Below are 13,664 nucleotides of genomic sequence, written 5' to 3'. Positions count from 1 at the left end.
GTGTTTTATACTCAGCCCCTTGACCCCTTGTCTCTACTACAATGTTGAGTGTTGCAATTCAGTCCAGATCTGGGGTAAAGCCCGTACGCGTTCCTGAAACCCTCAACTTGAGGGAAGCTGGGCTCGTGCTGCCAAGCTCTTGGCACGTGCTGGCCCCCAGTGCCTTTCGTGGGCGTGAGGGGCAGAGTCTTCCCAGGTAATTGCCCATGGAACACTTGGATGAGGCCAGTCCTCAGACAGAGAACTGGGCTCCGAGCGCTCTCCTTCAGCTCGCAACCTCTACGGGTGACACAGGCCTTGTTTGGCCTGCTTCCGGGATGCACCTCTTGAACACAGGCGCCAAGAATGGTGCAGGTGCATGGGACTGCCCCGAGCAAAGGTCCTGCAGAGACGGCATGTGTGCAGAGGGCACTCGGGGACTGGAGGCAGCACGAGCACAGTTCACCTCAGACTCTCTGGCGCTTCCCAATGTCCTGGGGTCTGAGGGCTGCAGATGGTTGCCTTAAGGGTAATGAGCTTATTGGCAAGGCAGGGGCCCTTCTCCCCAGGCCAGGCCCCCGAGCTGTGGGGGAACTAACTGTACAGGAAAGAGTCTTCAGTCCCCACCCAGCAGAGAGGGAACTCGAAAACAGGTTTCCTGGTTCAGCACCCCTAAGCGAAGTAGCAACTTTGGGATCACCAATCGTGTGTCCTCCTGCCCTTTCCCTTGGTGCCCACACCACCAAGATGCTGCCGGTGGGGAGGGCAACTGAAGTGGCAGCCGGGCAGGCAAGGAGGGACGTGTGTACCACATGTGTCTGTGAGAAGGTGGGAGCCTGACTTTAAATGGTACTAAATAGCACACACAGGTTTCCTAATCACAGAGAAAAGCCATTGCTAACTCAAGAGTGACGCAATGACCTGGACTCACCCCATAGATCAACATAACCTCAGCACTTAAAATTCTCCTACCTTTGGGTTCAGTGAAACCGAGCTCAGGCTGAGTTCTGGTCTCTCTCCCTTACTGCAGTAATTTGAATAACATCTTCCTTGCCTGTTTAACACTCTCGGGTGCAGTTTTTGTTCTGACAATAGTAAAATGTAGGCCTTATAGCAACATAGGCTTTTACTCTGTTTTTCATGTGTTAGTTGTATATGTATAACATCAGCATGAATTGAACCCCACCCTCTGAGATTATGGTATAATTTTTTTCATGCAAAAGTTATATACATATATTAAAAGAATTTAAGAGGAGAAAAGAATAGACTATCACATTTATCCAGATCCTACCACTTCTGTTGCTCTTCCTTTATCCCTGAAGTTCCAGATTCGGAACTCTTGTGTGTTTTCACTTTAATCTGAAGAAATTCCTTTGATATTGTTTTCTATCTAGTTGCCTGATGGTTAATGCTTCTAGGCTTTTTTTCATCTTCCTCACCCTTTGTTCTGCCTTCAATTGTAAGTATATCTTTGAGGCATATAATGTCCTGGATTGGTAGTTTTTTCTACCGAATTTTAAATATATTTTCTGGCCCCTGTTTTCTGATAAACTGCAGGCCTTTGAATTGATATTCTTTTATGTATAGTGTATCATTTTTCTCTGACTTCTTTCAAGATTTTTCTTCACCTTTGATTTTTAGCAGATTAATTATGACATGTTAGGTTGAGGGTTTTCTGAGGTTCTAAGATCTGTGTTTTAAAAATTATGAAGTTTTTGCAATTTTCCCTTACCTATTTTCTTCTATGCTAACTTCCTTCCTTCAGTGGAATGGAAATTATATCTTATTTTTTAACTGAAGTACAGTTGATTTACAGTATCACTTAGTTTCAGATGTGAAGTATCAGTTCAGTTCAGTTCAATTGCTCAGTTGTGTCCAACTCTTTGCGACCCCATAGACTGCAGCACTCCAGGCTTCCCTGCCCATCACCGACTCCAAGAGCTTGCTCAAACTCATGGTGATGCCATCCAACCATCTCACCCTCTGTCATCCCTTTCTCCTCCTGCCTTCAATCTTTCTCAGTATCAGGGTTTTTTCTAAGGAGTCTGTTCTTCACATCAGGTGGCAAAATATTGGCATTACAGCTTTAGCATCAGTCCTTCCAATGAATATTCAGGACTGATCTCCTTTAGGATGGACTGGTTTGATCTCCTTGCAGTCCAAGGGACTCTTGACAGTCTTCTCCAACACCGCAGTTCAAAAGCATCAATTCTTCAGCGCTCAGTTTTCTTTACAGTCCAACTCTCACATCCATATATGACTACTGGAAAAACCATAGCTTTGACTAGACAGATCTTTGTCAGCAAAGTAATGTCTCTTTTTTTAATATGCTGTCTAGGTTGCTCATAGCTTTTCTCCCAAGGAGCAAGCATTTTTTAAATTCCATGGCTACAATCATCATGTGCAGTGATTTTGGAGCCCAGAAAATAAAGTTTGTCACTGTTTGCATTGTTTCCCCATCTATTTGCCATGAGCTGATGGGACTGGATGCCATGATCTTTGTTTTTTGAATGTTGAGTTTTAAGCCAACTTTTTCACTCTCCTCTTTCACTTTCATCAAGAGGCTCTTCAGATCTTCTTTGCTTTCTGCCATAAGAGTAGTGTCATCTGCATATCTGAGGTTATTGACATTTCTCCCGGCAATCTTGATTCCAGCTTGTGCTTCATCCAGCCCAGCATTTCTCATGATGTACTCTGCATATAAGTCAAATAAACAGGGTGACAATATACAGCCTTGACATACTGCTTTCTCTATTTAGATTCAACCTGTTGTTCCATGTCCAGTTCCATGTCCATGTTGCTTCCTGACCTGCATACAGATTTCTCAATAGGCAGGCAGGTCAGGTGGTCTGGTATTCCCACCTCTTGAAGAATTTCCCACAGTTTGTTGTGATCCACACACTCAAAGGCTTTGGCATAGTCAATAAAGCAGAAGTAGATATTTTTCTGAATCTCTCTTGCTTTTTCAATGATCCAGTGGATATTGGCAATTTGATCTCTGGTTCTTCTGCTTTTTCTAAATCCAGCTTGAACATCTGAAAGTTCACGGTTCACGTACTGTTGAAGCCTCGCTTGGAGAATTTTGAGCATCACTTTGCTACCGTGTGACATGAGGGCAATTGTGCAGTAGTTTGAGTATTCTTTGACATTGGCTTTCTTTGGGATTGGAATGAAAACTGAACTGTTCCAGTCCTGTGGCCACTGCCAAGTTTTCCAAATTTGCTGGCATATTGAGTGCAGCACTTTCACAGCATCATCTTTAGGATTTAAAATAGCTCAGCTGGAATTCCATCACCTCCACGAGCTTTGTTCATAGTGATGCTTCCTAAGGCCCACTTGACTTTGCATTCCAGAATGTCTGGCCCTAGGTAGGTGATCATATCATTGTGATTATCTGGGTCATGAAGATCTTTTTTGTATAGTTCTTCTGTGTATTGTTGCCACCGCTTCTTAATATCTTCTGCTTCTGTTAATTTCATACCATTTCTGTCCTTTATTGAGCCCATCTTTGCATGAAATGTTCCCTTGATATCTCTAATTTTCTTGAGGAGATCTCTAGTCTTTCCCATTCTGTTGTTTTCCTCTATTTCTTTGCACTGATCACTGAGAAAGGTTTTCTTATCTCCAATACTTTGGCCACCTGATGCGAAGAAATGACTCATTTGAAAATATCCTGATGCTGGAAAAGACTGAAGGCAGGAGGAGAAGGGGACGACAGAGGCTGAGATGAGATGGTTGGATGGCATCACCAACTCAATGGACATGAGTTTGAGTAAACTCCAGGAGGTGGTGATGGACAGGGAGGCCTGGTGCGCTGCAGTCCATGGGGTCACAAAGAGTCGGACAAGACTGAGAGACTGAACTGAACTGAGAGGAAGAGCATGTTTGGGTTTATACAGGAGCCACATCTCACTTTGGAACCATCCTAGGTGGCTGTGCCTGATCCAGATATACCACAGGTTGAAGTGAAGTTGCTCAGTCGTGTCCAACTCTTTGCGACCCCGTGGACTGTAGCCTACCAGGCTCCTCTGTCCATGGGATTTTCCAGGCAATAGTCCTGGAGTGGATTGCCATTTCCTTCTCCAGGGGATCTTCCCGACCCAGGGATCGAACCCAGGTCTCCTGCATTGTAGACAGATGCTTAACCGTCTGAGCCACCAGGGAAGTCCACAGGTTACTCCTGAGAAAACAGTACCCTTGTGGATTGGATAAAAGGCATGGTAAAATGTGTGGATCTCGAGAAAGGGGACTATCGGACTCTGCCTATGAATGCCTAGTGGTCCATCTCAGATGAAGCATCTGATATCCTCTGCTTGCTGGACTAGCTTTATGATGGTCACAGTTTCAATGCACAGAGTATGCATTACCTAGGGCGTGGCAAGTGCTGTGGTTAGAGGGCCCCTTTTGCATGGGCTCCTCATGTAGACTTACAGCTGTAAAAGCAAACAAAGGCCCCCAAGTGACTTCCTGGATTTTTAAAATATTGATTTATTTATTTGGCCGTGCTGAGTCTCAGGTGTGGCTCGCTGGATGTTTCGTTGTGGCATTTGGAATCTAGTTACCTGGCTAGGGACTGAACCAGGCCCCCTGCATTGGGAACATGGAATCTTAGCCGCTGCATCACCAGGGAAGTCCCAGCTTATTGGATTTTCCTCTCTCAGTCTCACCTTATGGGTCTTAAGGATGTGAATTAAAAACAGATTAATTAGAGATTTCCCAGGTGGCCCAGTGGCTAAGACTCAGAGCTCCCAATGTAGGGGACCCAGGTTCAATCCCTGGTCAGTGAGCTAGATTCCACATTTCACAATGAAGATTGAAGATCCTGGGTGCCTCAACTAAGACCAGGAACAGCCAAATAAATAAGTAAATTTTTAAAAATAGATTAATTAACAAGCAGAAAGGAGTATAAAGGGACTCATCCCAGCAGAATGGAAACCCCAACATGGCTTGAACGGAATGGGCTGAATAAAGCAGACAGTAGTGGCACTGAAACAAAGGTCTCCATGGAGCCCTACCGAAGGATAGTGGACCCCTAGGGCCTCTTCAGCCGCCCCCCCCAAAAGCCTGTCCACTCTACTTAACCCAGTTTGGAGGAATTTTAAAAACCAGAGGGCACAGATTACAGTTGATTCTAGTTTCCAAAGATTCCAGTTGATTAACCTGGAATCAACTGGGGCAATTGTCAGCAGATTTATTGAAATAAAGATTGACGAAAGAGCCAGGGTATCTCAGCTCAACCCTTTGCTGGGACATAAAGCCTCATGCTCCTGAGTTTTGAAATGATGAGGGAGTGGAGAAGTTTCTCAGACTCCTTGATAAGGGAACCTCATAAACTCTGAGCTACTAAAATCTGTTGGGAAAATCCTAATGGAGCCTACAATTAAATTGAAAAATGTAGAAATACAAGAGTTGGTAGAATTAAGGTGAAATTTTGGGGTAAAATTTGAAACGTTTATTCAGGCTCTGTGTGAGGTGGCTGTGTCTGCTTCATTTGAATGTATTATGGGGATAGTTATCGTGTCTGACTAGAGAATGTTTCCCCTCCCTTCTAGGATAAAACAAAGGCACAGAAATCTACCCTTCAAGCAGTATTAATTGGAAATGCTAATGAGAATTCTTAAAGAGATGGGTGTATCAGACCACCTTACCTGTCTCCTAGGAAGCCTGTATGCAGGTGAAGAAGCAACAGTTAGAACAGGACATGGAACAAAGGATGTGTTCAAAATTGGGAAAGGAGTACATCAAGGCTGTATATTGTCACCCTGCTTATTTAACTTATATGCAGAATACATCATGTGAAATACCAGGCTGGATGAATCACAAGCTGCAATCAAGATGGCCAGGAGAAATATCAACAACCTCAGATATGCAGGTGACACCACTCTCATGGAAGAAAGTGAAGAGGAACTAAAGAGCCTCTTGAGCAAGGGGAAAGGGGAGTGAAAAAGGTGGCTTAAAATTCAGCATTCAAAAAACTAAGATAATGGCATCCAGTCCCATCACTTCATGGCAAATAGCTGGGGAAATGATGGAAACAGTGACAAATTCTATTTTCTCGGGCTCCAAAATCACAGCAGGGCTTCCCTGGTGGCTCAGATGGTAAAGAATCTGCCTGCAATGAAGGAGATCTGGCTTTGATCCCTAAGTCAGGAAGATCCCCTGAAGAAGGGCATGGCAACTGACTCCAGTGTTCTTGCCTAGAAAATCCTATAAACAGAGGAGCTGGTGGGCTACAGTCCATGGGGGTTGCAAAGAGTTGGACACAAATGAGCAACTAACACACAAAATCACTGCAGATGGTGACTGCCACCGTGAAATTAAAAGGCGCTCCTTGAAAGAAAAGCTAGGACAAACCTAGACAGCATACTAAACAGAAGAGACTCACTTTGCCAACCCTGTTAAGTATAGTCAAAGCTATGGTTTTTCTAGTAATCATGTACACATGTGAGAGTTTGACCATAAAGAAGGCTGTATAGAGTGCAGACTGGGGATTATGGGAAAATCCTCTGGGCCCCCACCCACACCCCTGCAACAATTCCTGGCATCTTGGACTAAAGAATTTCCATTTGAGGAGGAGGTATAACCTGAATCAGATATTTATTGACTCAGCCCTACAACTGATATAAAATAGTTGAAACCTGAACTATCCATAACATCTTGGGAGATCACAGAGAGACACTGTAATACGAAGGGCAATGCCCAGATGCTGCAAGGGGAATGTAAAGAGTTAGCACACTTGTGAGCAAGTACGATCTTTTCCTTTAGGACTGACTTGAGAACCACATGAGGGGCTGCCTGAATCCACTGCCACTTGGACAGCGCCCTATGAACAGCTCTTGATTGACCAGCACAGAGCTGCTTAGCTTTTGGATGGCAGTTCTAAGGTCAACAGAGTGTGTTCTGTTTGGAAGACTGTCATGTTGATCAAAGAAAATAAAAGTAAATTAGCTCAGCAGGCTAAACTGAATGGTGTTTGCCCCTGTTTTTTACTAATGGGATGTGACCTAGAGCCAGGCCAATATAGTCAGGCATGAGAGAACTGGAAAACAGTCCTATCAGAAGGATGCTCATGGACTTCCCTGGTGGCCCAGTGGTTTAGACTCTGCACTCCCAATGCAGGGGGCCCAGGTTCAATCACTGGTCAGGGAATTAGATCCCACATGCTGCAGCTAAGAGTTTGCATGCAGCAACTAAAAAGATCCTGCATGCTGCAACAAAGACCCAGCACAGGCAAATAAATACATAGATATTTTAAAAATATACATCTTTCAAAAAGGATACCTGAACAGGATGTAGCCTTACGGAAATCACTATGGAAATTTGAAGTGTGTTTTAAAGGCTGGTGTCTCAATGCCCATCAGAAAAACCCTTTTCTTAAGGGTTGATTGGAATAGACGAGCGGATATATCAGTGTGCTTGCTTGAGGTGGCCATCTTGGCCCATGGACTGCAATAAAACAGAAGTGGATGAAGCTACATGTTTTCTTCTTGCATCCTTTGAGACACGAAATGCCAATAAGAACTGTTCTGTCGGCCAACAGCAGTGATGGAAACTGCAGATGGCCCCAGAGCAGATTCCCCAGGGGGAAAGCTGGTATGGGGCCAATGTCAGAGTCCCAGGGGGCTCTCCTTGCATCCTGATGGGAATGGACCCTGACTTTGGACCAGACTACAAGTACCAGCTGGTAAAGGGAGATGCTCAGTGCACAACAAAAGAACGAGAACAGAAGGTTCTGGACCAATTTAGAACACCCAGTTAGATTTTTTTAGACCAAGGAACACACACTCATTCTCAGAATAGTGATCTGATAGAGAATTGGGATAGGCAATTAGATCATTAATTTCTCTAAAACAAGGGGCATGCATGAGTGCTAAGTTGCTTTAGTCATGTCCAACTCTGCGACCCTATGGACTGTAACCTGCCAGGATCCTCTGTCCATGGAGTTCTCCAGGCAAGGACACCGGAGTGGGTTGTTGTGCCCTCATTCAAAGGATCTTCCCTACCCAGGAATCAAACCTGCATCTCTTATGTATTCTGCACTGGCAGGTGAGTTCTTTACCACTAGCTTCAACTTGGAAGCCCCCAAACACAGGGAGATAGTTATGACAGGCTTGCTTATTCACCTTTACAAGTGTTTGCTCACACTCACCATGACCGGTGCTGAGGATGTGTCCCCACTACATAGATCCTCCTGCTTTTCTGATGGATCTGGGAAGAGGTTGTGGGAGAGGATGCTGGTATGACTACCAAGGTTCTTTGATTGTTTTGGCTGCACTGGGTCTTCATTGCCGTGCACGGACTTTCTCTAGTTGTGGTTCATGGGCTTTAGAGTTGAGGGCTCTGTAGTTGTAGTGTGTGGGCTTAGTTGCCCTGCAGCATGTGGGATCTTAGTTCCCAGACCAGGGATCGAACTCCTATCCCCAGCACTGGAAGGCAGATGCTTAACCACTGGACCACACAGGAAGTCCCTGTCTATACACTTCTTCCCAATGGGGAAAGATGATGGTATGTCTATATATGTTTCTTTCTTTCCCCATCACCTCAATTTTTTTTTCCTACTGACCCAGTAGTGCCAGGATTGGGTTGCGACTATAATTGTCAGGATCAGACATGGTTTCTAGATAAGAAATTGTAACTATACCTTCATATTTTATGTCAAAATCCTTAAGGACCTGATTGAGTGAGTTGTGCTTTCACTTCCTCTGGTCAAAATGGGGTTCACAGTAAACGCACCTGTATTGTCTAATGTAGAAATAGCACATTAGTTCTGTATCAGAGGAGAGAAGGGGAAGTAATACTGAGCGTAAAGAAATGAATACATGGATTAGGCAATGGAATAAATCTTGTATTCTTCAAAAAAAAGCCCTTAGTTCAGTTATTCCAGATGCCAGAAAGAGTGAAGCATATATAGCTGAGACAGCTCCTTTTCTTGGAACCTGACGATCTCAAATACAAGTCTGCACGGTTGTGTGACCCTGGCCCGTGGGGACTCTTGGATATACACCACGATGATGGGCTGAACTAGTTATGAATGACGGAAAGGAACTTTCATAATGTGTCAGTATCTCTTGACTTTTATTTTTCAGGTTATATCTGCCATTTTGCAATATGGTCTAACACTGGTATTATTAGTAAAATTATAATTATGGTATTGATAGACACCTGTATTAGGAAGTACACTGGAGCTAAAAAACCTGTGCCCTACACTTGCTCCTCCAAATGTTATATTCATGCTCGTACTCTTGCCGTATTTGTTATATAAATGCTATGCTGCTGCTGCTGCTGCTAAGTCGCTTCAGCCGTGTCCGACTCTGTGCAAACCCGTAGACGGCAGCCCACCAGGCTCCCCTGTCCCTGGGATTCTCCAGGCAAGAACACTGGAGTAAGTTGCCATTTCCTTCTCCAATGCATGAAAGTGAAAAGTGAAAGTGAAGTCGCTCAGTCATGTCTGACTCTTAGCGACCCCATGGACTGCAGCCCACCAGGCTCCTCCTTCCATGGAATTTTCCAGGCAAGAGTACTGGAGTGGGGTGCCATGCCAATGTCAATTCTCAGACAGGTATGATCGTATGATCATAGATCCTATGATCTTTTGCCATGATCAAAGACTAGGAGAGGGGAGGGCAGACAGAGATCAACTTCAATCATTTGGGCAATGCTTTAGTCAATTATGCCTACATAGTGAAACCCCAGTAAAAATTAGAGACACTAAAGCTCAGTGGAGGTTTTGTTTGGTGAATACATGAATGTGCTGGAGGGTGATGTACTCCGACCCCACAGGGAGAGGTGATGGAAGCTATGCTTCCAGGATCCTCTCACAGACCTCATCCTATGTAATAAATACATAATAGTAAATAATAAAATAAAACTTCAGTAAGAAGTATAGCCCTTTCCTGAGTCCTGTGAATCATTAATAGTAAAGTATCAAACTTGAGGGGGTCATGGGGACCCCTAAATTTATCTCCAGTCTTTTGGAAGTACCAGTAGTCTGGGGACCACTGAATTGTGACTGGGTGTCTGAAGAAAGGACAGTCCTGTGAAGAATCTATTCTTAGCTTTGGGGTCTGATAGTAACTCTCAGTGGTTACAGTCATAATGGGATTGCAAGACACCTAACTAGGGTGAAAAGAGGATGCACCCATACCCACGAGGTAATGGTAACAGGATTTTTAAAAAATACTTTATATATTCATGTATTTATTTATTTGGCTGTGTAGGGTCTTAGCTGCCACACACAGGATCCCTGTTGTGTGGTGTAGGATCTTTCATTGTGGTGGCACGGATTCCCCAGTTGTGGCTGTCAGGCTTAGCTGCTCCACGGCATGTGGGATCCTAGTTCCCTGACCTGGGATCAAACCCACATCCCCTGCATTATAAGGCAGACTCCCACCCACTGGACCACCCGGGGAAGTCCCAGGTGACAGAATTTCTACTGAAAAAGCTGACCCTTGCAGTTTCGCTATGGAAGGGAGATGTAATCTAGGGGAAAGACACCCACACAAAGCAACGGGAAGATGTGTCCCAGACCCCATGACAAACCTGTACTCTCTAAAGGGAATCCAGCAGCTTACAGAAGCACAGCCATAGTTCTTTGCCCAGAAAATCATTTTCTTTTGCCTCCTCTCAATCCTCACTTCCACCAGAAAGTTGGAATAGGGCTGCTTCTCTAGAGGAAAGCCAGAAGGAAAAACCCACCTTTCTTATCATCTGGATTTTTCCCCCCAGCAAGTAACTGACCCAGAATATGTACAGTTTGTTTGTTTGTTTTTTGCTCTCTCTTGAGGCCACCCGCAGTTACAGAAATGAAAGCACCATGAGGATCAGGTCACGCTGTGTTCACACAGATAGTTCGCTCTCCGTCTGACTTTAGAGAATCAGATGAGAAACAGTGGTCAAGACAAGAAAACCTATAAGCAAGAATAGCAGACACCTACAAATACCAAAAGACATAAATGTTTCCTGGAGGATGTGTCTCAAGTCTGTCCTTGTTGCCAATTTCAAAAATCTTAATTGAAGAGGAAAAATCGCTGCTGGAGAAAGGTCCCCTACCAACAGTTTACAACCTGATACTCCCATATTTTAGTGCCTCTTAAGTCAGAAACAGTTGACAAAAGATGGGGGCAAGAGTTGACAAAAGGGAAGAGGGACTTTGGGGTTAGTAGACGCAAACTGTTACATTTAGAATGAATAAACAAGGTCCTAGAGTAGAGCACAGGGCGCTATATCCAATCTCCTGGTATAAACCAAAATGGAAAAGCATATATATGTGTATGACTAAGTCACTTTGCTGTACAGCAGAAATTAACACAAACAACACTGTAAATCAACTATACTTCGATAAAAAGAAAGAAGGAAAGTGGGCAAGAGACTACCCTTCCAGTCCTCCAAGGAAACTGTAAATAAACTCTATCATGTGCATATCAGATCAGATCTGAGCTAGGCTGATTAAGAAAAATATCAAGAAAGCAACATTTCTGCCTCAGACAAAGGCAATCTTAACTTGGCATTAGATGGCCCCTCTACCTGCTCTGCTCACTGGTCCTCTGGGGGAACTCAGAGGACGTAGATGAGCTTTCAGGACACTGATGGGCCTGCTCACTCACTGCTTTCACTTGGCTATATGAGGGAATCGCAGAAAGGGTGTTGGACGACAGTGTTCCTCTGAGCGCTTCTTTGTCCTCATGTTTTGTATCTCCCACTATTTGTGCATTTCTAGGGCTTGTGGTGCGGAGAAGGCACTGGCACCCCACTCCAGTACTCTTGCCTGGAAAATCCCATGGATGGACAAGCCTGGTGGGCTGCAGTCCATGGGGTCGCGAAGAGTTGGACACGACTGCGCGACTTCACTTTCACTTTTCACTTTCATGCATTGGAGAAGGAAATGGCAACCCACTCCAGTGTTCTTGCCTGGAGAATCCCAGGGACGGGGGAGCCTGGTGGGCTGCCGTCTATGGGGTTGCACAGAGTCAGACACGACTGAAGCAACTTAGCAGCAGCAGCAGCAGCAGCAGCAGGGCTTGTGGTGACAGTGATATCAAGCAGCACTAAACCATCTCCCCAGTTCTTTATTTTGGACGAGATGCTAAGGAACAGCCCCAGCAGTGGCAGAAGTTGACCTGGGTGCCCTTCTTGCCTGCAAACTCTCAGAATCTGCAAGCTGACTGGAAGCACCTGAAATTTCAATGTGCTTTTTGTGCATTCCCAGAATGGCTGATATGACATTTCCAGAAAATACCAATGTGGGTGAGGCTGGGCAGCAACCAAACCAACCAGATGCTCTTCCACAGCCAGTGTGAGGTTAGATGTACACTCATTCCATTTGGAAAAACTCTCGGTCAGGATCCGAGGAAGAACATAGGCATCGCTGTGTCCCAGTGGTTCTTCTGGCAGATAAATAAAGAATAGAGCAGAAATGCACACACATGTTCCCAGCAGACATTTACAGGAAGGTACATAGCAGCATTATTCTTAAATTTCCCCAAGGTATAAACTACCCAAACCCTCCTAACAGTAGAATGTGTGAACCAGTTTCAGCGTATTTCAGCAACTGTATGCTATAGTTTCACAGGGAAGAAGGATCCTTAAAATATACAGTTATACGAGCGACTTTCACAAAATGTAGAGCAAAAGAAGTTGACACAAAAGGAATCATTATTTCCTTTATTTGCAAGTAGTTGACAGTCGTGACCCCCTGGTGCCTAATGCGAAAGAGGTCTGAAGGAACTTTGGGGTGCTGGGTTCGAGTCATGTATTTTGACTTTTGTCTTTATTTTTTAATCTAGGGGGTGATTACATAGTTTGTGGAAATTCACTGAACTAATCAATGTTATGAAAGATTTTTCGATATGTTTATAATACTTCAATTTAAACATTTTTTAAAAGCATGTTTCGAAGATACTTTGAAAATCTCATCAGTGACATGTTTGTTTCAGGTATGCTACACTTTTTTTTTTGAAGGTTTCAAGTATACTTTATTTCTTAAAACATGCCGTATTTTAATGGGTACATAGCACTTTTACTTGGAATTAATTATGAGTTGATTCTGAAACAATTCAGTATTAAACCAGCTGGGATGATTACTGTTCTCTCCATTCCTTTGGGGTGACTGTGCCAACAGGCGATGGGTTCCAATCTATTCCAATTTGTGTTGCCGTATATACCCACACAGCAACACGGAAAGTGGCTCCACTAGCTAATACGGCATTACCATATTTGTCAGGGAAATCAGGTGCCCGCTTCTGGTGGGTCTGCCTTGCCACTGCTTGCTGAATGCTTTCAGCTCTCAGACGACTTAGTGCGTTCCTGGCCAAGGGAAACATTCTGCGGTTGAACATAAAAAGGCTGCAGCTACAGCTGCTGGCCTCTAGCAATTCGGCGTCTCAGGTATGCCACACTTTTGAGGAATTCTCACACAGACAGAAAATGACAACTCAACAGTACGGCGGCAGACGTTACAGCAGTGGCTCACTCCCTCCTCCATCCCCTCTTCTACCTTAATAAGAGGAGTCTAACTATGTTTTAGGTCAGCAGTGTGCTCATCTGAGATAAGTACTGACACAGAACGAAGCTTATTAAAGGCTATAACCAGACTGTTTATGATGTCAAGAGCAAACAATTTGTTTGGTATGCTCAAATATGAGTAAACACACACTCTGCAAAAGGTACATTTGTAATTTCATTCTACT

At 44.3% G+C, this 13,664-nt stretch overlaps 1 protein-coding gene and 1 non-coding gene across 2 annotated transcripts; one reads left to right on the top strand and one right to left on the bottom strand.

Annotated features, from left to right (window-relative positions):
- The first annotated feature begins 7,055 nt into the window (after positions 1-7,055).
- TRNAG-CCC (transfer RNA glycine (anticodon CCC)) lies at positions 7,056-7,128 on the top strand. Its single transcript has one exon. It is a non-coding gene; the product is annotated as a tRNA-Gly (tRNA).
- Positions 7,129-12,922: 5,794 nt separating this feature from the next.
- Positions 12,923-13,339, bottom strand: LOC138432744 (cytochrome c oxidase subunit 7B, mitochondrial). The gene has a single exon (XM_069574253.2). It carries the CDS (start codon positions 13,311-13,313, stop codon positions 13,056-13,058), a length of 258 nt encoding a protein of 85 aa, XP_069430354.1. The 5' UTR covers positions 13,314-13,339; the 3' UTR covers positions 12,923-13,055.
- Between the last annotated feature and the right edge of the window lie 325 nt (positions 13,340-13,664).

The sequence above is a fragment of the Ovis canadensis genome, chromosome 2, assembly GCF_042477335.2.
Source record: "Ovis canadensis isolate MfBH-ARS-UI-01 breed Bighorn chromosome 2, ARS-UI_OviCan_v2, whole genome shotgun sequence".
NCBI classification, from domain to species: domain Eukaryota; kingdom Metazoa; phylum Chordata; class Mammalia; order Artiodactyla; family Bovidae; genus Ovis; species Ovis canadensis.
The sequence above is the reverse complement of the archived record's forward strand: the minus strand, read 5'-3'. Positions and strand labels throughout refer to the sequence as shown.

Excerpts from the sequence above, each read along its gene's own strand:
- LOC138432744 (XM_069574253.2), bottom strand. The coding sequence starts at position 13,313 with ATGTTCAACCGCAGAATGTTTCCCTTGGCCAGGAACGCACTAAGTCGT.